The sequence below is a fragment of the Carassius carassius genome, chromosome 11, assembly GCF_963082965.1.
Source record: "Carassius carassius chromosome 11, fCarCar2.1, whole genome shotgun sequence".
NCBI lineage: Eukaryota > Metazoa > Chordata > Actinopteri > Cypriniformes > Cyprinidae > Carassius > Carassius carassius.
Genome location: NC_081765.1, coordinates 1880414 through 1906763, shown reverse-complemented (window position 1 = coordinate 1906763; position 26350 = coordinate 1880414). Strand labels below are relative to the sequence as shown.

At 39.5% G+C, this 26350-nt stretch overlaps 1 protein-coding gene across 1 annotated transcript in view; it reads left to right on the top strand.

Moving 5' to 3' along the window:
- si:dkey-11f4.7 (piezo-type mechanosensitive ion channel component 2) overlaps positions 1–26350 on the top strand; it is a 256411-nt gene that overhangs the window by 202874 nt on the left and 27187 nt on the right. The window contains 5 exon segments of the mRNA XM_059561374.1: positions 216–382; positions 1205–1398; positions 13658–13777; positions 13994–14209; positions 20233–20491. Of these exon segments, the coding sequence (XP_059417357.1) occupies positions 216–382; positions 1205–1398; positions 13658–13777; positions 13994–14209; positions 20233–20491 (956 nt within the window).

Sequence of the window (26350 nt, the reverse complement as noted above, 5' to 3'; positions counted from 1 at the left end):
ACTGTTTTATAGTACAGTAAAATGTAATTTTATGATCCCTCTAAAGCTTGATTTCAAATAATTTATAAAACTTCACTTGACTACAAGCAGATTAGTGCAGTTTGGAAATGAAATATTTTATTTTAAAGTTTATATTTATCTTAAGATCTTCAACACCGATATATACATGCATTTAATTGTTGATATTTAAACTATTTTCTCTCCTTTTCTTACAGAGCACATACTTAAGCGAACACTTGACACTGTGAAATTTTTCTGGGTTTTTCTTCTCTGTCTTACTGAAGATGTAATATCTGGTCTAAAATCACTCTGTAAAGACAGCTTGGATATTTCTAAAGTTCTTCGCTTTGAGAAAACTCTACTGAGCATACAACAGAACAAGGTGATGTCAGTAATCTGCCAATCATATTTATTCCATTGCCTGACTACAATGATGTGAAAGATTATTCAGATAATGATTATAAAACAGGGTTCTGGCCTTTATTACCCAACATACAGAAAGTTTTCTTAACGTGGGATGAAAGTAGCAAAGGGTTAATAAAATGTGTGTTTCCACACTATGCCATGTTCTGAAATCTTACTTCATATTTATTTACTTAATTTTTACAACTGTCAAGCTGTCATCTAAAGAAAACACACAAAAAATCTGTACGTCCCACCCTGATTTCTACTTTTTATTGGGAATAAGCATCAAGAAAAACTTTAATTAAACTGTTCCTGTAAGTGAGGGCTGTTTGATCTTTTACCATTTCTTTCATATAAAATGGAAGGTAAGGTGAAGTGAAGTGAGTGGACCACAATGTGAAGCATCTAGACTTTCGTCAGTCCTGTGTCTCGTTTTTCTTCCCATGTTCTCTCCTTGCCCCAGTTTCTCCCTCACATGACTTTATTTGGTTTACCTGTTCCTGTACCCATTTAGTTCCACGTGATTACAGCTGTGTCTCATTAATTTCCTTGTCTCGTTCCCTATGTTTTCCTGAGTCCTGCATCCTATCTAACCGTCAATCCCTGTGTGCTATATGCGTGTTCCTGTAAATATTTGTATTTGTTGTAAATAAAGTCTGATTGTTCTGGATTTTCCCATGTCTCCTAGCTCCTTCGGCTCCTTGTAGTAGGCGAAACTTGACAACTTGATGGCTTTTAATTTTTTTTCTAAAATAATTTAAGTAAAACATTTTTTTATTTATTTTTTATTTTTTTTCAGGGCAGGGATGTCTCTCAAGACAGTATTCATAAGTTCTACAAAAACTGGCTCTCCAGACAAAATACAGAGGCATCAATGGACACAGCCAAAGAAGATATACAAGAAATAATCACCTCACATCCAGCCATGAGCAGCCACCAACGTGGCTATGTCAAACTCAACAGTGTCCAATCATGGGGCAGCAGCCTTTCCAGGTATGCCAAGAAAATTAAAAATGATTATGATATTATATTATTATGATTATAATATACATTTTTGTAAAGCACTTACAGGATCTGATGACCTCAGGATGGATTGACAGAGGTATATGGGGAGAAATATGGGAAAACAAACAGTGGGTACTATCCTGAGGTGTAAACAAATTGAAAGAATGAAGGGATGAATAAATATTGTACTGTAATGTTCAATGTTTGTTAAATATTAAGGTTTGTTATTTCAATGGAGGTTTGTATTTCATTTTACTAAACAAAATTCATATCTAAATTATGAATTATTAGATATGACTCCATCTGGACTGCTGAAACCCTCACAAGTTTCAAGAAACGACTGAAAAAATTCATCTCTTCCATGTGCATCTAACTGTCACTTTCTCCTAAAAAAATAAAGTAAAATAAAATAATTATTTCTAATTTTCTATGCTTTTATTTCCCTTAATATCTTCTTTTCCTAGATTTTATTGTTTTGAACTATGAAAACTTATACAATGGGCACTTCTCATGTTTATTACCATCTTATAATGAATCGCTTATTGTTTTCCTCAACTGTATTAAGTCACTTCGGATAAAAGCATCTACCAAATGACCAAATGTAAATGTAAGCAGTGGTTGGGAACCTATTGCTCGTGAGCCATACCTGGCCAGGGGTCTCATTTATAAAACTCTCCATAGATTTCACCCTAAAGTTTATTTATTTAATTAGATTCAACTTTATTGTCACTGCACGTGTAAGGTAAGCACAATTAAGAATCTAACCAGAAATGCAATAAGCAGTAAGTACAGAATATACGGTCTACAATATGTACAATAAATATGCAGATAAGGCAGTTTTATGGAAATAATAATCCCGGAGGACAGGAGGTTAAACAGTCTGTGGTCAGGCTGAGAGCAGTCCTTGAGAATGCTGCGAGCTCGACGTAGACAGCGTTTCCTCTGGATGTCCTCAATAAAGGACATCCAGAGGATGTCGCTCCTCTTTTGTATCTTTCCGATCTCGATAATAAGTGCATCTTTTTGATAGATCGTGACACACCAGTCCTCGGTGCTGAACATCAGTCCCCTGACTGAGCGGTTCAAAAAGCACAGATCTAAAAAAGTACACAACACCTCATCCTTCCTCGGAACAGTGAAGTACCAGCTGTAGGACCCGGACTCTGCAACCCGACGAGGGACCACCTCGATGGCCTCCATCCTCAGAGAGAGTCTACTTCTGTTCCATTACACTGAGACACATTTGGCAGTAGTTTTCTATGGAATCAGCCTCTTAAGACTGATCTCTGGTGTCATCAGAGCAGTTAGCTCGGTGCCCTGAAGCGGCGCACCGGCAGGAGACGCCCGAACTAGTTGCTCCGGAAACCTCCCAGGAGGTCGCGAACCTCTTAGCACTGCTACGTTTCCAGTCGGTAACTGAGAAAAGCGCTCGCTGGAGACTGCTGCACCCTGGAACACCAGAGACGGGCACTGTGTAATGTGGTTTACACCGCTCTTCCCCAGAGGGGCCTGCCCTCCGAGGTCCTGAGTCACAGCATCAGGACTCTCGTAGCTGAAGTCTCCTAAAAAGGATGGTCCTCAGACCCACGTTATCTGCTAGGAAGACTAAACCAGAGCCTGCTTGGGGCAGGACCCCATGAAGCACAGTTGGCAGGGGTAACTGAGTTTCCAGGCGGTAGCTGAGAGAAGTGCTCTCTGGAGATCGCTGCACCCTGGAACACCGGCAGGGTTGGCAGAATGATCTCCACACAAGTGATTACATCCCAAGAGCTCCTGTACATCTAACTTCACATAGTCAGATAAATATGTAATGTTATTCCTCAGAATTAAATGTAGTCAACAACCAGATGAGTCAACACGGTCTGGTGTAGAAAAACTCACATGAAAACGAAACAGTATAATACACGCATTGCCTCAGCAGCGCACATATCTTTTTATTTATTTTATTAATTTGTTATTTTTTGTTAGAGCTAGACAATTTAATAAATTGTCTGATGTAGCTTGATGCTAACGTTAGCTCTAATGCTACTAATAGCAGGTGCATTTCTTCTTCATAATGCATTTCTGTCACAATAATTCACGTAAGGTCGTAAGGAAATGTTTTGTTGTATTTTTTTAGTAAGACTTTTTCATAATTTTGATAAATAAGGGCTAAATGCATACTGAGACTGAAGTGAGATAGCAGATTGGTGGCTCTGTAAAGCTTGAAATACCACAACAAAGGCTAATAAATGTGGAATAAAAGCAAAAGAATAATGATAAAAGAATAATGCGGATAATGTGTCATACCTGGCAGAGGTGTGAAAGACTTGTTTGGTGAGAATAATAGAATCATAAATAGGGAGTTTTCAGAGACAAAAACACAGACAAAGCACACAGGAGTGTTTACATGTGAGATTTTACAGAGATGACAAGTGTCATAAATCAATCAGATTAGCCTTCTCTAAAAACACACATGACATGGCCTTAGAAAATATTTCATAAGATTCACAGTTTTACAGATTAGATTATGAAATATTCAAATGAAGCTTTGGTAGACTTGTCTAAAATCATATCCTACATCAGCAATTTATTCAATACATTTAAAAAATATGTTTTTAATATTTTTATTTTTGTTTTTATGTTTGAGCTTATATATCTCTATTATCATAACAGTCTGAGTAATTCTGATTCCTGAACAGTAAACTTTGAAGTGTCAGCTTTGTGAACAAATGTTGATTATGTATCTAGTCAGAAAGAATCATGAGCAAAAACCTTTTTATTTTGGGTACGTCATTTCTGTCTCCATGCCAAAAAATGGGGGGTGACTGGTAAGGGGTTAAAGATTTAAGGACCCAAGAATTCTATCAACTAAATATTGTAGATAAGCAGCAATGCATTTACTAAGCTCCTAAAAGAGGTGCTTCCAGAAGTCATAGATCCTCTTCTGACTATTATTAAATCCTCATTGTCATTAGGATATGTCCCCAAAACCTTCAAACTGGCTGTTATTAAGCCTCTCATTAAAAAACCACAGCTTGACCCCAAAGAACTAGTTAATTATAGACTGATCTCGAATATCCCTTTTGTGTCCATGATACTAGAAAAGGTAGTATCCTCACAAATATATTCCTTTTAGAGAAAAATGGTATCTGTGAGGATTTCCAGTCAGGATTTAGACCGTATCATAGTACTGAGACTGCTCTCCTAAGAGTTTCAAATGACCTGCTCTTATCATCTGATCGTGGTTGTATATCACTATTCACTAACTAGAGCCCCAGATACAGATCCCCTGTAAAGACCTTGTCTCAGACGACCACTGGGACAAGACCACAGGAAACAGAAGATTATTTTGCACTATCTGACTTTGCTGCAGCCTGGGATTGAACTACTGGTTTCATCTGGTCAGAGGAGAACTGGCCCCCCAACTGAGCCTGGTTTCTCCCAAGCTTTTTTTCTCCATTCTGTCACCGATGGAGTTTTGGTTCCTTGCCGCTGTCACCTCTGGCTTGCTTAGTTGGGGTAACTTCATCTACAGCGATATCGTTGACTTGATTGCAAATAACGATAGTACACTAACGATTGCACATCTAAGGACCCTTCTGTCAAGCTCCTGAAGTTTGCAGATGACACCAGACTCATCGGCCTCATTCAGGACAGTGACGAGTCTGCTTACAGACAGGAGGTTAAAGAGCTGGCTGTCTGGTGCACTCTCAACAACCTGGAGCTTAACACGCTCAAAACAGTGGAGATGATCGTGGACTTCAGGAGAAACCCCCCTGCACTTCCCCCACTCACCATCATGAACAGCACTATGACTGCAGTGGAGTCATTCAGGTTCCTGGGCCCCACTATCTCTCAGGACCTGAAGTGGGACATTCACATTGACTCCATTGTGAAAAAGGCCCAGCAGAGGTTGTACTTCCTTCGCCAGCTGAGGAAGTTTAACCTGCCACAGGAGCTGCTGAAGCAGTTCTACTCCACCATCATCGAATCCATCCTCTGCACTTCAGTAACTGTCTGGTTCAGCTCAGCTTCCAGTCATTCCTTTCCCACCTATTTGTATTTTTTTTTTTTCATTCCTATTGTGTTTTTTGTTCTGTCGCTGTTATGTTGCACTGTGGAGCTTCTGTCACGAGAACAAATTCCTCGTATGTGTGAACATACCTGGCAATAAAGCTCATTCTGATTCTGATTCTGATAAATGCACAGACACTATTTAAACTGAACAGAGATGACATCACTGAATTCAATGATGAACTGCCTTTAACTGTCATTTTGCATTGACACACTGTTTTCCTAATGAATGTTGTTCAGTTGCTTTGACGCAATGTAATTTGTTTAAAGTGCTATATAAATAAAGGTGACTTGACTTGACTTGACTATTGACCACAACATTCTTTAGCATAAACTTGAACACTTTGTTGGCATTAATGGAAGTGCATTAGCATGCTTTAAATTGTACTTATATGACCGCCATCAATTCGTAGCAGTGAATGAAGAGGTATCATATCGATCACAAGTGCAGTATGGAGTACCTCAAGGCTCTACTAGGGCCGCTACTCTTCACGCTTTACATGTTACCCTTGGAAGAGGAGAAACATGGTGGTAGCTTTCACTGTTATGCTGATGATACTCAACTCTATATTTCTTTGCTGCCCGCTGAAACCAATTTGAAAAACTAATGGAATGCATAGTCCATATAAAAAACTGGATGACGAGTAATTTCTTACTGCGAAATTCTGAAAAAAACAGAGGCTTTAACTATAGGATCTAAAAACTCTGCATGTAAAAACCTAGAACACTGTCTAAGACTTGATGGCTGCTCTGTCAATTCTTCGTCATCAGTTAGGAACCTAGGTGTGCTATTTGATAGCAATCTTTCCTTAGAAAGTCACCTTTCTAGCATTTGTATAACTGCATTTTTCTATCTCAAAAATCTATCTAAATTACGGCCTATGCTCTCAATGTCAAATGCAGAAATTGTCACAAACACGCCAGGTTCCACCTCCACACAATCACAGCGCACACCCTCACCTGAATACTGAATCAGCACCACCTGCTCCTCATCACCCACTCACCAGCGCTGCACCATAAAAGCCACACACACGCACTCAGTCATCGTCCGGTCACGTTCGCGACAAGATCATTCCTGCATGCTTACTATTAGGACCAACTCCTCTTCTACTCTCTCTCTAAGGATATTCTCAGAAGGATCCTATTCCCCGAAGTGCATGTGTGTGGTTCACCTAGCCCTCCAGAAGTCACAGCCTACCTGCTGTCACTCCTGTCACTAAATCACTCCTTCACCTGCCGTGCACGCCAGTCCCATGGCTAGGCCGGCGCCCTACTCTGGCTCGGCAGAGAAATGCAGCGGTTTCCTGCTTCAGTGTTCTCTGGTCCTGGAGATGCAACCGCTCTCGTACCCAACTGATCGCTCTAAGGTAGCCTTTATCATTTCCCAATTGCAAGGCAAAGCACTACTGTGGGCAGATTCACTCTGGACTCAAAATAACCCAGTTATTCAGTCATATTCTAGCTTCATTGACCATTTTCAAGAAGTTTTCGGCAGACCTGCCTGGGATTCATCGATAGGTGAGAAACTATACAATTTAAAACAAGGGAAATGTCTGTCAATGAATATGCTTTGCAGTTCCGAATTCTGGCGGCCTCCAGTGGATGGAACGAACAGGCCTTGCTAATGACTTACCGCCAAGGACTGGAACCCCGAGTGCGGTTGCATCTCGCTGCATACGAGGATACCATCGGCCTCGAGCGATTCATCCAGCTGTCCATCCGCTTCGCCACTCGTATGCAGTCGTGCTTAGAAGAGCACCAGGGCCAGGCGCATTCCTCCACTCCACTCTGCCGACCAGATAACGTCAGCTCCCCAGAACCAGCCAACGAACCCATGATTGAGGATTCCACCGCTGACGTAATCCTAGGGCGCCCATGGTTGGAGCAGCATAACCCAGTCATCTCCTGGAAGACAGGAGAGATCCTGAAGTGGGGCGAAGCTTGTTTCCAGTCATGTATCTCCGGTTGCCCTGTCCCAATGGAACATTCCCCCGAACCACTACCAGTCTACTCCACGTCTATATAAAAAGCCTCAGTGCTACGCCCCCTTCAACGATGTCTTCTGCCCTAAGCAGGCCTCCAAGCTGCATCCACACCGGCCGTGGGACTGTGCTATAGATCTGCTGCCGGGTGAACCAGTGCCAAAGGGACGGATATATCCCCTTTCCATCCCCGAGGAGAAGGCCATGGAGGACTACATCAAGGAGGCGCTGGCACAAGGATACATTCGCCCATCTACCTCCCCTGCTGCTCCCAGCTTCTTCTTCGTGGCTAAAAAGGACGGAGGCTTACGACGGCATCGATTATAGAACATTGAATAAGACAACTTTAAAGTTCCGGTATCCACTTCCCCTCGTCCCAGCGGCCCTGGAACATCTCCGTGGTGCCACTGTATTCACCAAGTTGGACTTTCACAGCGCGTATAACCTCATCCGGATACGTGAGGGGGACGAGTGGAAGACCGCCTTCATCACCCCTACTGGCCACTATGAGTACTGCATCATGCCGTATGGGCTTGTTAACGCCCCCTCCGTATTCCAGGACTTCATACATGAGGTGCTCCGGGATTGCCTCCACAAGTCCGTCTTAGTTTACATAGATGACATCCTGATTTACTCCTGGAGCCTGGCCGAACATCAGCGCCACGTTGCGGAGGTCCTGCAACGCCTGAGGGACTACCAGCTCTATCTAAAGGCAGAGAAGTGTTCATTCCATCAGCCCTCAGTGCAGTTCCTTGGGTATACCATCGACCTCAGTGGCATCTGGATGGACGAGGGGAAGGTGAGCGCAGTCAGTGACTGGCCCATTCCTACCACTATCAAGGAGCTGCAACGATTTCTTGGCTTTGCCAATTTCTATAGACGATCCATTCAAAATTTCAGTGCAATCACCAGCCCTCTCACCAACCTTCTCCGTCAGAAACCCAAATCTTTCTCCTGGACTCCTACCGCCACTGAAGCCTTCCAAGCCCTCAAGCAAGCCTTCACGACCACCCCACTCCTCGTACATCCGGACCCTGATCTCCCATTTTAGTGGAAGTGGAAGCCTCGACCACCGGAGTGGGTACGGTCCTTTCCCAGCAGCAGGGGACTCCCAGCCGCCTCCATCCATGTGCCTTCTTCTCCAGGAAACTCAACCCGGCGGAGGTAAACTATGACATCGGAAATCGGGAGTTGCTAGCCATCAAACTCGCCCTGGAGAAGTGGAGACATTGTTTAGAGGGAGCCAAACATCCGTTTCAAGTTCTCACTGACCACAAGAACCTGGAATATCTAAGAGCGGCCAAGCGACTCAATCCCAGACAGGCCCGCTGGGCATTATTCTTCACCCGCTTCCAATTTACCATCTCCTACCGCCCAGGGGTAAAAAATGTGAAAGCTGATGCTCTGTCCAGGTGTTACGCCCCCGAAGAGAAGTTAGAGAATCCGGAACCCATCCTCCAGGACAAGGTCATAGTCGCTCCTATCACATGGTCAGCTGAGACTCTCCCTCCTCCCGAACCTCCCAACAACACCCCGCCGGGTTGCCCACCAGGACACCTGTACATCCCTAGGACACGGCGCACCCCACTTATCCACTCCACCCATACATCGCTTGGCACTGGTCACCCGGGGGTCAATGAAACCCTCTCGTTGCTACGGGAACGCTTCTGGTGGCCCAACATGGCCTCGGATGTCAGAAGGTACGTGAGTGGATGTACCAGCTGCGCCATGTCCAAAAGCCCTCGCCACCTACGATCTCGCAAACTTTAGATTTTCTAAAGCTTGTCGTGTTCTTCCTCTGAAGGGCCTACCCACTGCCATGGAAACGGCAGAACTGATTTTTAACCATGTCTTCCGATACTTCGGCATCCCAGAAGATATCGTGTCGGATCGAGGCCCCAAGTTCATCTCCCGGGTATGGAGAGCATTCCACTCCCTCCTAGGTGTGGCCAATAGCCTATCCTCCGGCTATCACCGTCAATCGAACGGGCAGACAGAGAGGAAGGTCCAGGAGATTGGACGCTTCCTCCTTACCTTCTGCCACGGCCACCAGAACTCCTGGAACCAATTCCTGGGGTGGGCCGAGTACGCACAAAACTCCCTCCGTCAACCCACCACCGGACTCACCCCCTTCCAGTGCGTACTTGGCTACCAGCCACCTCTGTTCCCCTGGTCTGGAGAGCCCTCGGATGTTCCCGCAGTCGACTACTGGTTCCGGGAGAGAGAGAGGGTCTGGGACGCGGCTCATCACCAGTTACAACGGGCACTTCGCAGACGCAGGACGACAGCCGACCTTCGCCGGTCCGAGGCCCCCCAGTACCAACCCGGTCAGAAGGTCTGGCTGTCCACCCGGGACATCCGCCTGCGTCTACCCTGCCGCAAGCTCAGTCCCAGATTCATTGGCCTATTTACCATCACCCAGCAGATCAATCCGGTTACTTATAAACTCCAGCTTCCTCCTGAGTACCGGATTCACCCCACATTCCATGTGTCACTCCTGAAACCTCACCATCCTTCTGTATCTCCCTCCACAGAACCTGGCGAGACGGAAGCCCCCCCTCCTCTCCTCCTAGATGACGGCGCAGCTTATACGGTCAAGGACATCCTGGACTCCCGGCGGCGTGGTGGGCAGCTGGAATACCTAGTGGACTGGGAGGGATACGGTCCAGAGGAACGTTCCTGGGTCCCACGCAACGACATCTTGGATCCCGCCTTACTGGACGCCTTCATGATGGAACTACGGGAGCCTGAGTGGTGCGTCGGTGGATGTTAAAAAGAAAACCGATTTTCATTCAAACAAATCGATGTAAATTACAAATTCGAGTTAATCGATAAAATCTATTTATCACACAGCCCTACTTGCTTTCATATAATTTAATTTTAAAAAATGCAGCTGCATTTAAATGCAGGTGTGTAAAATATGTGCAAGATTTGCACTGCACTGATGGTAGATGTGCAGCATTTATTCTTATTTGTTTTATCTTCATTGCAAATCTTGTTTAGTTTTATTTTGGATAATTGCATGTAAAAAATAATTTACATTGTAATGCATATGCAAAAAGTGAATTAATATTCATATTCAAGTGTTTGTGCAAAAATTATTAATGCGCATTAATCTAGGGGTGGGCGATATCTCGATATTTAACATATATATAGAGATATTTTTTAAACACGATATGGATTTTGACATATCGTCTATATCGATATATTGTTTATATTTAATTCTGATTCTGCCACTTTGCTTGTTTGCCTTCTCTGTGCTGTGCTCGCCCCCGCTCGCTCGCCTCCCGCCTCCTTGCTTTTGTCCCCTCTCCCCTCGCGTGTAGAGAACTAGTCTGAAAAAAAAAAGGACATCTGGCTCCATTTTATGGAGCGGTTTTAAGGCGTAGGGCGAACGGCAGGCAGATGTCTACTGTAGGGCCCCATGATTTCCGCGATGCAGAAAACGTGGACGGAATCCAGTCATAAAAACGGAATTTACAGTTTAACGCAGAATGTCACGGAATTTGTCAAATTTTGAATGAATTAATCAAAAGTAGGTCATGCTCTTACATCAAATCGCAATATGGACTAATATCTGCAAATATTAACCCGGAAAAGTCTATTTAAATATGAATCCTGCATGTTCTGCGTGTCTGTGTTAATCTTCATTCATTAAACACACAGAAGCTCGCGAGCAGCGTCTTTCCTCTCACTAAATAAAGACGTGAACACATGAAGAACATCTCCAGAACTGCACTGATAGTCACTTCATGAGCATCTGACCATTTGATTTGAGTAAAACTAGTTCATATCCCATCATAGACTGTAGTTTCACATACACAGAACTGTAAAGGTAAACCCGTCAAAATAAAAGTATTCGACAGAAATCTATTACTATTGTTCAGCAGAATGTACATAGCCCACTACTACTACCATTCAAATGAAACGAACATATTTTTTTAAGGAATAATCGCACAACATTTCTTCCATGTTTTATTTTTAATAGTAAATCCCCTTTGTTTACCAAAAAATAAAGTTTGCTTAATTTTAAATAATTAAAAGATAAATTAAATGTTTTATGCCTTCATTTGATAACCAGAAAAATGTAAATACACAGAATTTCTAAAGGGAAAGAAACATTTCACATAAGGCTATTTTAAGAATTTTTTTAACTAATTAAGTTGTTTTTATGCATTTAAATAATTACACATGCTAAAACATAGAATTAGGTAACAATAAAACATATGGTGAAAACAAAAATAAAATATTTCATAGGCCCCTCAACATGTAATATTTGGCATATTTGTTTTGTGGGGTTATTTTTCCTGTAAAGATATCGAGATATATATAGTTTATCAAGATATAGCAAAATATATAGATATATATTTTTTGCTCTATATCGCCCAGCCCTACATTAATCACAGGGCGCATTAATATTCAACATTCAACCATCTGTGATTGTTGCATTTCTCTCGTCGGAGAGAGCCAACACTGTGAATTTCATCTTGCAGCAGACAAGAAAACATTTGTTTATTAATAAATAATAACAGAGTTAATAATAATTATTGCTAAATGCTGGACTGTTCTCATTTCACTCTGCATATGGAACCTGAAGATTTTTTTAAACCAAGAATGAACTGAAATGAAAATGAAATGAAAACATTTAGCTTTTTATTCGTGTATATATATGCCTTATATTTATTTACTGTTTAATAACAATAGCATGCATATGATCCTTTGTGTAAAGGTCTTCTTTTAATTTTTGATGAGTACACTGTAGCCTAAGATTATCCTACGTTTTGAAATTTACTCACTGTAAATGTTTTAATATTTTTTAAAGATGTTACAATGTAATAACATAATGTTATTGTTGTTTTACTTCCTCCTTTTCATCTCATTTTACAATTACATTCATTTCGCAATCCGTCCCCTTGCGACTGAATTACAGTTATCGCCGCGGCACCTCGGCGGCGGTATGCATGGCGGTAATGCCCATTTAGCATGTCCACCTACTGTATGCAGCAAAGCATTTGTGAAGCCACAACACGCACAACCTTGAGGCGGATGGGCTACATCAGCAGAAGACCCCACCGGGTACCACTCATCTCTACTACAAATAGGAAAAAGAGGCTACAATTTGCACGAGCTCACCAAAATTGGACAGTTGAAGACTGGAAAAATGTTGCCTGGTCTGATGAGTCTCGATTTCTGTTGAGACATTCAGATGGTAGAGTCAGAATTTGGCGTAAACAGAATGAGAACATGGATCCATCATGCCTTGTTACCACTGTGCAGGCTGGTGGAGGTGGTGTAATGGCGTGGGGGATGTTTTCTTGGCACACTTTAGGCCACTTAGTGCCAATTGGGCATCGTTTAAATTCCGTGGCCTACCTGAGCATTGTTTCTGACCATGTCCATCCCTTTATGACCGTCAAGTACCCATCCTCTGATGGCTACTTCCAGCAGGATAATGCACCATGTCACAAAGCTCGAATCATTTCAGATTGGTTTCTTGAACATGACAATGAGTTCACTGTACTAAAATGGCCCCCACAGTCACCAGATCTCAACCCAATAGAGCATCTTTGGGATGTGGTGGAACAGGAGCTTCATGCCCTGGATGTGCATCCCACAAATCTCCGTCAACTGCAAGATGCTATCCTATCAATATGGGCCAACATTTCTAAAGAATGCTTTCAGCACCTTGTTGAATCAATGCCACGTAGAATTAAGGCAGTTCTGAAGGCGAAAGGGGCTCAAACACAGCATTAGTATGGTGTTCCTAATAATCCTTTAGCTGAGTATATATATATATATATATATATATATATATATATATATATATATATATATATATCTGATACATTTATACTGCAGTTTAATTTACTGGATGTTTTCATCACGAACATAATGAAAGGGTAGTGAATTTGAACAACACACAAAGGTTATTACATGCCTAATGCCTTAAAAATTTTTAGAATAAATTGTAACAAGGTCTTCATCACGTTTTAAAAATAAACATACTGTTTAATAGCCACATGTCTGTAAATATTTTAACTGTTGGTATGATTATTTATTTTTAGACAATACAACATTTTTTAAGGATTTTATATGGCATTATTAAGAATTAGGTTTTGCTGCATTACTCTGAAATATGCAATCTTATGAAAATAAAATGATTGCTAACACTGTTTAATTTTTAATTTACATTTGTATGCATTTTTCAGCTGCCAGACTGATGACACTCTATTAATAACACGCCAGTCAACTCAAGAAGACTTGGATGCCTTGGACCTTACTGAAGTTGATGTGGCCCATTGCTGCCAAAGTAGAGATGTCATGCCAGAGTAAAGATCACAGTTTCTTATTTTCTCACAAAGACAAACAAAATAGCCACTAATTGTGCCTTGATTAATTCTTGCTTCTTATAATAATAATTATATATATATATATATATATATATATATATATATATATATATATATATATATATATATATATATATATATATACAGTTTCTATATGCACACAACTAAATTTCCGTTGTTAATAATTTTCTTCAGAGATCCCGATGAAAATAAAGAGCTGAAAGATCATGTTGATAGATTTGAAAAGGTGAAAGAGGGATGCACCAATGAAGAAAATACACCAAACTTTGTGCTGCCAGAATTTCCAGGAATGAATCCTCTGCACAACACAAAAAATGAGGAGTTTCAAGAGCCCAGAATGCTCAGTAAAGAGACCAGAGCACTAACTGCCAGTGAATTGCTGCTTAACAAGTGAGATGTGCACACGCATGCATGGTTGTATTTCCACTGTCATGGTAAAAACACAAACAGTACTTTTGGTGATTAGACTTTATCAATAAGGGTCAACAGTCTATTCTTTTGCTAGACTGATTATTCTGTGAGCTGCTTTCAGATGAATCAGCTCCACTAGTATTTCACAATTTCACCTATTTGAACCTTATGTTATGTGATGTTTAAATTACCAGAGACATAGATGTCTTATAAATGATACTACCGAATGATACTTTACTATATAACTACAAATACATAGTCAACTACACACATTCTGTCTTACTGCCAGGTAACCTTTAAACACTTGCATGCTTGCTTGTGTACTCCTTAAAATGAATAGTTAGTCAAAAAATGTAAATGTTCATTATCAACTCACCCTCGTGCTATCCCAGATATGTGAACAATTACTTCAGACATGGATGGAGAGAGATCTGTACCCAGTCACTCATTGATGCAAAAATTAAAATTTATTAAATTAAAAATTTATTAAAAATAAATAAATACATAAATAAATATACAAATAAATGTAAATAAGAATAAATATATAAATAAATATACATAGAAAAGCAAAATAAATAAATAAAAATAAATAATTATTTATACATTTATTTCCATATTTATGTATATATTTATTTTTTTCCATATTTAATTATGTTTTCTTTTATTTATTTATACCTTTATTCATTTCTACATTTATTTATTTCTACATTTATTTATTTTTACATTTATTTATTTATTCATTTATTTCTTCCTACATTTCTTCCTGCGTAGGGTAATGAGGAGGGCGTGGTTTACCTCAGACATAGCATTCGAGCTCAGAGTTAGTGAAGGCGAAGGGTTGAGGCCACAGTGACGCCTATTGTGTGGCGAAATACAATTAGTATAGCTCACTGACGTTGATACGGTCTGTGACTGCAAGGTATATGGTCAAAATCCTAAATCTTACTGTGTGACATGGATAGGCTACTCTTTATTCCGGACATGGCCGTAGAACATCGTTTGGTCTGGATTTGTAAAATGTCCTGGGCTAACAAACATGAAACGGGGACTCTGCAGTGCTTCATTTGTAAATTGCGAGGTCCCGGAACAAAGCGGGGTAACGGATGCCGGATGCATGTGATTACAGGAGGGAGAGGTGATGGAGCACTTGCGCAATCACATTGGTCAGCAGTTTAAGTGATTGACTGCATGCATCAGTTGCTTTTAGGGTCTGTATCAGGGGCGGCTGGCCAATAGAGGGCGCTAGGGCGCCGCCCCCCCCATGAGCAAATACCATAGACTGCAGGCAAATACATGTAAATACATAAATAAATCATATATAAAATTATCAATATTTGTGTGTTTGAGATAGTAAATGCAGCTAGTATATTTGAAAAATATTATAGAAATTCAAAATGTCTGTTTTTCTACACGTCCCGTCTAGATCTGTACACGTGATCAGCTCTGGGGCGCTGGAGAAAGCGACCCAGAAAGGCGGTCTTTGGAGCAGTTTAGCCAATTGCTGATTTTAGATATAAATGTTTGACATAAACTGTAGCTAATCAGCGAGCTAAAATCTAGTCAGCTATGGGCGCTTCGCCTAGCGCCCCAAACTGCGCGCGGCCGCGAGGCGCGAGCCACTACTAAAGTATCGAGTTTCATTCTATAGGGCGCCATTTTTACTGTATGATAAATTACAACGGCGAACAAAATGACTCCAGACGACTCTAACTCGATTCAATCTCTTGTCCAATATCCGTTTGAAAGACAAAAAAAAAAGGTTTTGAAGGAGAAAAGGGTGAATGCTTGACAGACATCTTGAGCAAAAGCATTTCACAACCTGGGAGCCACAATGCTATAAGACCTGGTGTCCCATGGTTACCAAGGCCAAGCTATTTAAAATAACCGAATATGACAGCCCCACCTAACATATTTTTCACCAGCCGCCACTGGTCTGTATGTTCATGAATAACATGGAAATGCCATGCAATTTTAAAACAACAATTTCCAGGCCTAAAAACGTTTTGAAAAAGTTGTGGAATTTTATTTTACAAATCCCTGTATAATAGAGTCCTAAATTTCGGTGGGGGACTGTGTAGCTATATCGCATGGTTTTAATAATTCTCGCAGCTTTCAAGTTTATAATGAGGAAAATTCCTGCATTTATTCAACATAGCTTGTAGGTTTGAATAATAAAATTAATCCACGCAAAATGTAAGATTAAATAATTCATTCGAAACCAGTCTTCAAATCCATGAACTCTCTCGCGCGCTTCTCATCAGCGCATCTCGTCTGCACAGTGACCTGCAGCATGCGCCGACACAAGACTTCACTCGCATCTCGGGACAGCTGACAGAACAGTCACTTGACTAATCGGGTCATTGTTGCATTGTCACAAAAGTGTATAATTTGCACACATTTTTAAGCATTTTAAGCCATATGGTACTCGCGCGCTCCGAAGGCTGTATTATTTGCCCCTCACAGTCACATCCAAAGTTTACGCGTATAAAGCCGCCTCACGAGTAGCCTATTATATAAGTTATTTTTCGTAGTTTGTTGAGCTTAAGCAATCAAATACACACAATATGATGTCTGTTGTGGGTGTTGACAAACAAAACAATTTCATGGCACACTCTACTTAAACACATGGGGGAAAAAATAAAGAAAAGGGGAAAAAAAATCAATAATTAAACAACACTGAGTCGTCAGTGTTGGTATTGTATCGGACAATTGCACTTAACATGAGGCTATATGAAAAACAAGCTCAAATGGAGTAAACAGGTTTTTGCTGGCGAATGAGGAGATCTGTGTTTTGTCTGTCAACAGAATGCACGCATCTGAGGCAAGTGCATCACATTATACGCTTTCAACTCTTCTCTTACAGGTTAAATAACGTTTATTGTTGCTGCCATAGTTTGACCAAACTCCCCGCCACAATCATTCCCTTTAAATAGACTCCATAATGGTTTGCCAGCTGATGATGATGATGATAACAATAGCCTAATAATAATAATAATAATAATAATAAGAAGAAAGAATAATAATAATAATAATACAAATTAAAAAGTTATGTAGGCTACTAGCTATTTTTTAGTTATGTTTTTGGCAGTTTTTGGCCTACAGAAATTTTTACAAAATTTTACAATAAATAGCTTCGATATTTGATCACTATGGTTGGTTACAAAGATTTTACTATTCTGAAAATAATAACGAGATACAAACCTGTAAATATTCAATCGACTTTTCTCTGCCACCTGGTGTCTGTTTTAGTTTCATATTAAACGTAGGTCTATCACTTCATTGATTCCATCATGTCATATTTATGTCTTCAAAATGTAAAACACTTCACAATATTTTTATGCACTTGTAGGCTAATTGCTGTGTAAATGCATTAAGATCTCTTCTGTATTGATGGCTCTGATGAAGCTCTGGTTGGATTTTAGTGGTAGGCTAACTGCCCTACAGACTTATCCTCTAACTGAATTTATCGATGTGGATTAACGTGACGTTCATACATTTAATAAGGTTGCCCCTGGACATGAGTTTATGGAGGTAGGCTAAAGACTACCACTGCTTAATAGAATACATTTTTTTTTCAAAAGCATTGTTCAATATGCTTGCGTCGACTTCACTGTAGCCTAAATCTGCCCTGCTTCCTTTCCGTGAGTTCTGACCGAAAAATGGAAAATATCAAGCGCTTCCGAAATCCGATCCGGCACCTCATTTTGGCGGATCCCCCTCCTCCAGGGGCGGCGTTTCCATATGGCAGACAGAGAATAGCCAGATGTGCCGTGAAAAACTATCCAAAATCATATCTCTATTATAATTCGTTATTATTATTTATTTTCTTTACTCAAACACTATGTCTGTAAAGGCTAATGTTTTTGTGTGTTTAAAGACTGGTTTTTCGCAAGCCAATATAGCCTACTTTTGTACGTTTTAAATGTCCTGTGCATAAGCACTTAATCGTTTATATCATGAGATTTTGGCCAAGTGAATTAAACAACAAGAAAAACAAATCGCCCATATAGCAACAATAAATGTTATATAACCTGTAAGAGTTGATGAAAGCGTATAATGCGATGCACTTGCCTCAGATGCGTGCATTCTGTTGACAGACAAAACACAGATCTCCTCATTCGCCAGCAAAAACCTGTTTACTCCATTTGAGCTTGTTTTTCATATAGCCTCATGTTAAGTGCAATTGTCCGATACAATACCAACACTGACGACGCAGTGTTGTTTAATTATTGATTTTTTCCCCTTTTCTTTATTTTTTTCCCCATGTGTTTAAGTAGAGTGTGCCATGAAATTGTTTTGTTTGTCAACACCCACAACAGACATCATATTGTGTGTATTTGATTGCTTAAGCTCAACAAACTACGAAAAATAACTTATATAATAGGCTACTCGCGAGGCGGCTTAATACGCGTGAACTTTGGATGTGACTGTGAGGGGCAAATAATACAGCCTTCGGAGCGCGCGAGTACCATATGGCATAAAATGCTTAAAAATGTGTGCAAATTATACATTTTTGTGACAATGCAACAATGACCCGATTAGTCAAGTGACTGTTCTGTCAGCTGTCCCGAGATGCGAGTGAAGTCTTGTGTCGGCGCATGCTGCAGGTCACTGTGCAGACGAGATGCGCTGATGAGAAGCGCGCGAAAGAGTTCATGGATTCGAAGACTGGTTTCGAATGAATTATTTAATCTTAAATTTTGTGTGGATTAATTTTATTATTCAAACCTACAAGCTATGTTGAATAAATGCAGGAATTTTCCTCATTATAAACTTGAAGTCCCCCACCGAAATTTAGGACTCTATTATACAGGGATTTGTAAAATAAAATTCCACAACTTTTTCAAAATGTTTTTAGGCCTGGAAATTGTTGTTTTAAAATTGCATGGCATTTCCATGTTATTCATGAACATACAGACCCTAAAAGCAACTGATGCATGCAGTCAATCACTTAAACTGCTGACCAATGTGATTGCGCGAGTGCTCCGTCACCTCTCCCTCCTGTAATCACATGCATCCGGCATCCGTTACCCCGCTTTGTTCCGGGACCTCGCAATTTACAAATTAAGCACTGCAGAGTCCCTGTTTCATGTTTGTTAGCCCAGGACATTTTACAAATCCAGACCAAACGATGTTCTACGGCCATGTCCGGAATAAAGAGTAGCCTATCCATGTCACACAGTAAGATTTAGGATTTTGACCATATACCTCGCAGTCACAGACCGTATCAACGTCAGTGAGCTATACTAATTGTATTTCGCCACACAATAGGCGTCACTGTGGCCTCAACCCTTCGCCTTCGCTTACTCTGAGCTCGATTGCTATGTCTGAGGTAAACCACGCCCTGCTCATTACCCTACGCAGGAAGAAATGTAGGAAGAAATAAATGAATAAATAAATAAATGTATAAATAAATAAATGTAAAAATAAATAAATGTATAAATAAATGAATGTAGAAATGAATAAATGAATAAATAAATAAAAGAATAAATAAATAAATATGGAAAAAAATAAATATATACATAAATATGGAAATAAATGTATAAATAATTATTTATTTTCGTTTTGTTGCTTTTTCTATGTATATTTATTTATATATTTATTTATTTATTTATTCTTATTTACATTTATTTGTATATTTATTCATGTATTTATTTATTTTTAAAATTGGCAGCTTCGGCATTCCATACTATGAAAGCTTTTGGGATTGAGCCATGGTTCACACTAACCAGTCTTTCTTAAGAACAGTCAGTAGCCAAGACTTTGTGTGCCTTTATTTAAAGGTTAAAACACATGTGCAACCCACATTTCCAATCTTTCTTAACGTATTGTTGCCCTGTGTATATACCTTCATTTTTATTTAAATATTTTATTTTATGTATTATATGTATATGTTTCTGAAAGATGCATTTCTAAAAAATATTATGTTTAATTGCCCATTAGTTTGCTTGCTGTTTCACAGTCCATTAGTTCACATTTCTGTTTTCACTTCCTTCATGCAGAATATGTGATATTCCGGAGATTGAGGAGTCTGAGAGATTCTACTCTTCATTACCTTGTGGTGTGCGTCTCATCTTTGCTCTCTACAATTTGATGGAGTCTCAATCAGAGATGTTTTGTTACTTTGTGATTATCTTAAATCACATGGTATCTGCCTCTCTGCTAACACTCTTCCTGCCCATCCTCATCTTCCTTTGGGCTATGCTGTCAGTGCCACGGCCAACAAAGCGCTTCTGGATGACAGCAATTATCTACACACAGGTCAGCATCTTCACAAGTGCTACAGCTGATGTTTCAAATGATTGGGTCAACCATAACATATTCTCAGGCCAGCTGTGCTGAAGCAGTTTGGAAATAAAAAAAAAATTTGTTTTGTTTTGTTTTACCAATAATCCAAAATTTGATCTCCACATGATGATGATAGGCTCCACAGTATTCCATAATATTACTAATGTTTTAGTAATACTTCTGTACCTATTTCCTGATTGGTACCCCTTCACAATGAGATCCTACATATCCTTTGTGGACCACAGCTTCAGCAATAAAATGCAACCAGAAAAATGAAAACCCTACAGACACAACAGTTTTTTTATTAAGGGTAAAACAGTATCACCTAAATGATAATGTCTTGAGTTACTTGACTTTTACCCTGTTCCTTGAAAAAGGGGGAATGAGATGCTGCATTTCAATAATGCATAAGAGAACATTCTTTGTTTGACTGGTTGTCAAGCATGTGTGTCAAACACACCAAGAATTGGCTTAAATAACCTCAGTGTGTGACATCATTTGATTAGCTGCACCTGCAGGATTATAAACAGACGTGGAATGGCCACACCTTCAGGTTATACCTTTGTCTGAAAGGACGTCCAGGCACGCCTACAATGCAGCATTGAGGCCCAGCATCTCATTCCCGCTTTTTCAGGGAACAGGGTTACAGTCAAGTAACCAGAGATGTCCTTATCAAAAGCTGCTCTCGATGCTGCAGACAACAACGCTTATAAGACCAAGAATACCAATCCTGCCAAACTATAAGTATCTGGACAGGTGTCAGACAGGTTCTCCCCATAGTGATGCACCCACTGAGAAACCTGACGAAAATGCTCTAATTATTGATTATTTTATTGTACAGAACATGAAAATAGAGACACCAGCCACCATAGTCCACTGTTTACAGAGAGCCAGAGCACCTGACATCTTTTTTGCAATCATTTGCAATTTCTTGCATCTTTTAAAAATGCTGTCTAATGCTAAACGTAAATTCAGTAAACTTGTTATTCACAATGATGATGTTTATGGAATTACATTTGTTTAAATAATAATTAACAAAACTTTATAAAACTGAACGTAACTTTTTCAGAAACTATCAAAAATATTTAATTACAAAAGAAGAAAAACACTATGAAAATGAAAAAAAAAATGAACTCAGTCGCACAAATTTAACAGGCTCTTCAAATATGGTTCATTCTTTGTTAATGTTTTTCAAACATTCATTTTCGCTAATCATGGATTCTAAATTCATTGCCACAGATTTCGCTTACGTTTCGCAGTTTTTCGTTTGGTGTTTTGACACAAACCTCTCGTGGGGGCGGGCTTAACAGTGATCTACTCTGATTGGATATTGAGCTTTTGATGGACAGGTGCTCTGTGACCGGGGAGTACAAACGCCACCCAGTGGCGCGCATATTGGAAATCTGGTCTTTACCGCAAAAAATTCTTTTTCACAGACAAAGTGAAAGACATTTATTTTAAGCTCATACACAGGTTCTACCCTGTAAAGAAGTGTATATAAAGATTTAAATATGACATTGATCTTACATGTTGTTTTTGTTCAAGTTCTGAAGAAAAATAACTACACTTATTTTGGTCATGTCACTACACTCAGAAACTTTGGGACGATATTGGTGTGTTTGTCAATTGTAAGATTTTGCCAGGCTTCTCAGTACATATGAAAAACATTATATTTGGGTATTATGACTCTGACCCCACAAACGAAATAACAGTTTTGTTGTTAATTAAAAAAAAAATCCTAAAAAAAATTCACATTCACAAATGCAAATTCTCCAACTGTAAACCTGTCTTCTCTGTTTTCCTAAAATAAATGAAAACTATTTGAATGTAATCTCAGTATCTACTAATACGAAAGCTATAAGGACTGTTATTTGCTCTGCCTTTGATCTTGTTTAATTTTGTTTAGATTTTGGCCCTCTTTTTATTCTTTTTTTTTTGGTGGTGGATATTATGTGATGTATGTTTATACCTTTGTATGTTTTTGTTCTCTGCATTAATAAAAATAGAAAAAGAAAAAAAAAACTTGCCGTGATTTGTATGCAATACGTCGTGCCTTGTGTTACTAAATATATATAATATTTGACCGTCGATCATCTCAGTAAAGATGAGCTTTCAGGAGACAGAGACACGGAGCGGCATCATCTTCCTCCTCCCATTGTCCTTCAAGGCAGCTTGAAGTAAGCTACTGAAGTGGTCAATAACTTCGATACAAGTTTTTCATGTTACAGTGTGCTACAGTTTGTTGCAGGTTATTATTGTCATTCAGTAACACAAGCTTACTTCAGGCTGCCTTGAAGGACAAGAGCTCATCTTTACAGACTGAGACAATCAAAGGTCAAATATTATTTACATATTTAATACAAATCGCAATCACGAGAAATTTCCAATATGTGCGCCACTAAGTCAAGTAGCGTCTGTGTACTTCCCAGTCAGAGAGCACCTGTCCATCAAAAGCTCACTATCCAATCAGAGTAGATCACTGTTAAGCCCGCTCCCACGAGAGGTTTGTGTCAAAACACCAAACGAAAAACTGCGAAACGTAAGCGAAATCTGTGGCAATGAATTCATAATCCACGATTAGCGAAAACGAATCTTTGAAAAACATGAACAAAGAATGAAGTATATTTGAAGAGCCTGTTAAATTTGTGCGACTGAGTTCATTTTTTTCGTTTTCATTGTTTTATTTCTTCTTTTGTAATGGCATATTTTTGATAGTTTCTGAAAAAGTTACGTTCAGTTTTATAAAGTTTCGTTCATTATTATTGAAACAAATGTAATTCCATAGATGTTCGACTTCGCCAGTTGGAGATCACTACCAATAACAAGAGGTGTGTGAACTTGCAGGTACAATGTCAGTCACTGTAATATGCTCTGGTCCCCTCCCTGCTTACCGTGGTGATGAGATACATAGCAGATTGCCATCACTCAATGGCTGGATGTCTAAGTGGTGCCTGCAGAATAACAGGTTTCATAGACAATTTGACATGTTTTTGGGGCAGACCTGACCTGTTGAAAAGAGATGGTCTTCATCCCTCTTGGGGTGGTGCCGCTCTTCTCTCTAGAAATATGGCACATAGTCTTAGAGTTTGTACTTTACTAACTGGGGCCCAGGTCACGAAGCAGACAGACTGGCTAATCTGATCTGCTAGCTGCCTCATGCAACATAAATCAATTAATTCTCAGCACATAGAGACACTTTCAGCTAGATATCACACTATGGAGACTGTGTCTGTTTCCCGAATTTAAGAGTAACAATTTGATTGATTTTCAACAAATAAAAAATAAATAAAAACAGATGTAATACGGATAAACAAATTATGAAGCTTGGCTTATTGAATATCAGGTCTCTTTCTACAAAGCACTTTTTGTAAATGATATGATCACTGATCATAACCTAGATGGGTTCAGTTTCAGCAGATGCTCCCTCTCTTTTAGGTTGTGGCCTAATGTTTAGAGAGCTTGACTCCTAACCCTAAGGTTGTGGGTTCGAGTCTCAGGCCGGCAATACCACGACTGAGGTGCCCTTGAGCAAGGCACCGAACCCCGAACTGCTCCACAGGTGCAGCAGCATAAATGGCAGCCCACTGCTCCGGGTGTATGTTCACGGTATGTGTGTGCACTTTGGAGTATGGGTCACCATATTTGGCTGTATGTCATGTCACATTTTTTTTCACTTTCATTAGGTGTGCTCGATTTTAAAGAAACCTGGCTTAAACCTGATGATTACATCATTTTAAATGATTCTACCCCCCCCCCCCAGATTACTTTTATAAACATGAGCCGAATCCAAAAGGTAAAGGGGGAGGTGTTGCTATAATTTAATTTTCAGCATTTCTGAGAGGGCGGGCTTCAGGTATAACTTGTTTGAAGTAATGGTGCTTCATATAACATTATCCAAAGAAACAAGTGTTAATGATAAATCTTCTAGCTACTGTATACAGGCCACCAGGGCACCATACATAATTTATTCAAATGTATTTATATGCAAGTTAGTGTTGGCTGCAGATAAAGTTTTAGTTCTTGGTGATTTTAATATCCATGTTGATAATGAAAAAGATACATTTTGAACTCTATTAGCGTTACACAACATGTGTCAGGTTCTACTCATTGTTGAAATCATACTCTGATTTAATACTGTCACATGGAATTGATGTTGATGGTGTTGAAATTAAGCAGCCAAGCGATGATATTACAGATCATCATCTAGTCTTGTGAAAACTTCATATAGCTAAAACTGTAAATTCTACTCCTTGCTGCAAGTATACAAGAACCATCACTTCTACCACAAATGACTGCTTTGTAACTAATCTTCCTGATTTATCTCAATTGCTTACCACATCCAAAAACTCATAACAATTTGATGTAACAGAAACGATGGACTTTCTTTTCTAGCATTTTAGGTATGGTTGCTCCTTTACGCTTAAGGAAGATTAAGGAAAACAGTCTGACACCATGGTATAATAAGCACACTCCGTACCGTAAAGGGATCAGCCCAGAAAAATGGAGCGTAGTTGGAGAAAAACAAAATTAGAGGTATTTCGTATTGCTTGGCTGGAAAGTACAATATCCTACACAAAAGCATTAAAAACCGATAGATCTGATTCTTTTTTGTCTCTTTTAGTAAAAACAAACAAATATAACCCCAGGTATTTATTCAATACAGTGGCTAAATTAACGAAAAATAAAGCATCAACAGGTGTTGACATTTCCCCACAGCAATAATAACTTTATGAACTACTTTACTTATAAGATCGATACTATTACAGATAAAATATTGTAACCATGCAGCCGTCAGCTACAGTATCGCATCAGACAGTGCACTATAGACCCCCTGAGGAACAGTTACACTCATTCTCTGCTATAGGAGAGGAAGAATTGTATAAACTTGTTAAATCATCTAAACCAACAACATGTATGTTAGAACCTATTCCATATAAGCTCTTAAAGAGGTGCTTCCAGAAGTCATAGATCCTTTTTTGACTATTATTAATTCGTCATTGTCTTTAGGATATGTCCCTAAAACCTTCAAACTGGCTGTTATAAAACCTCTCATCAAAAAAAAAAAAAAAAAAAAAAAAAAAAAAACACCAGTAGACTAGTTAATTACTGACCGATCTCGGATCACTTAATAAACAAACTCCAGCTAGTCCAAAATGCAGCAGCTAGAGTTCTTACTAGAACCAGGGAGTATGACCATATTAGCCCGGTCCTGTCAACACTGCACTGGCTCCCTATCAAACATCATATAGATTTAAAAATCTTGCTTATTACTTATAAAGCCCTGAATGGTTTAGAACCTCAGTATTTGAACCAGCTATTTTTGCACTATAGTCCTCCACGTCTGCTTCATTCTCAAAACTCTGGCAGTTTGATAATACTGTGAATATCAAAAATCAACTGTGGGTGACAGATCTTTTTCCTACTTAGCTCTCAAACTCTGGAATAACCTACCTGACATTATTTGGGAGGCAGACACACTCTTGCAGTTTAAATCTAGATTAAAGACCCATCTTTTTAACCTGTCTTAACACATTTCTAATATTCAAATCTGTAAAAGGACTTTTAGGCTGCATTAATTAGGAAAATCCGGAACAGGGAACACTTCCCATAACACACAATGGCATCTACGCTAATATTAGTATTAGATGAGCCCCAGAGACAGATCCACAGTCAAGACCTTGTCTCCTAGACGGCCATCGGGACAAGACCACAGGAAACGGGTGATGCTTCTGACAATCTGCAGCCTGGAATTGAACTACTGGTTTCATCTGGTCAGAGGAGAACTGGCCCCCTGACTGAGCCTGGTTTCTCCCAAGGTTTTTTCTCCATTCT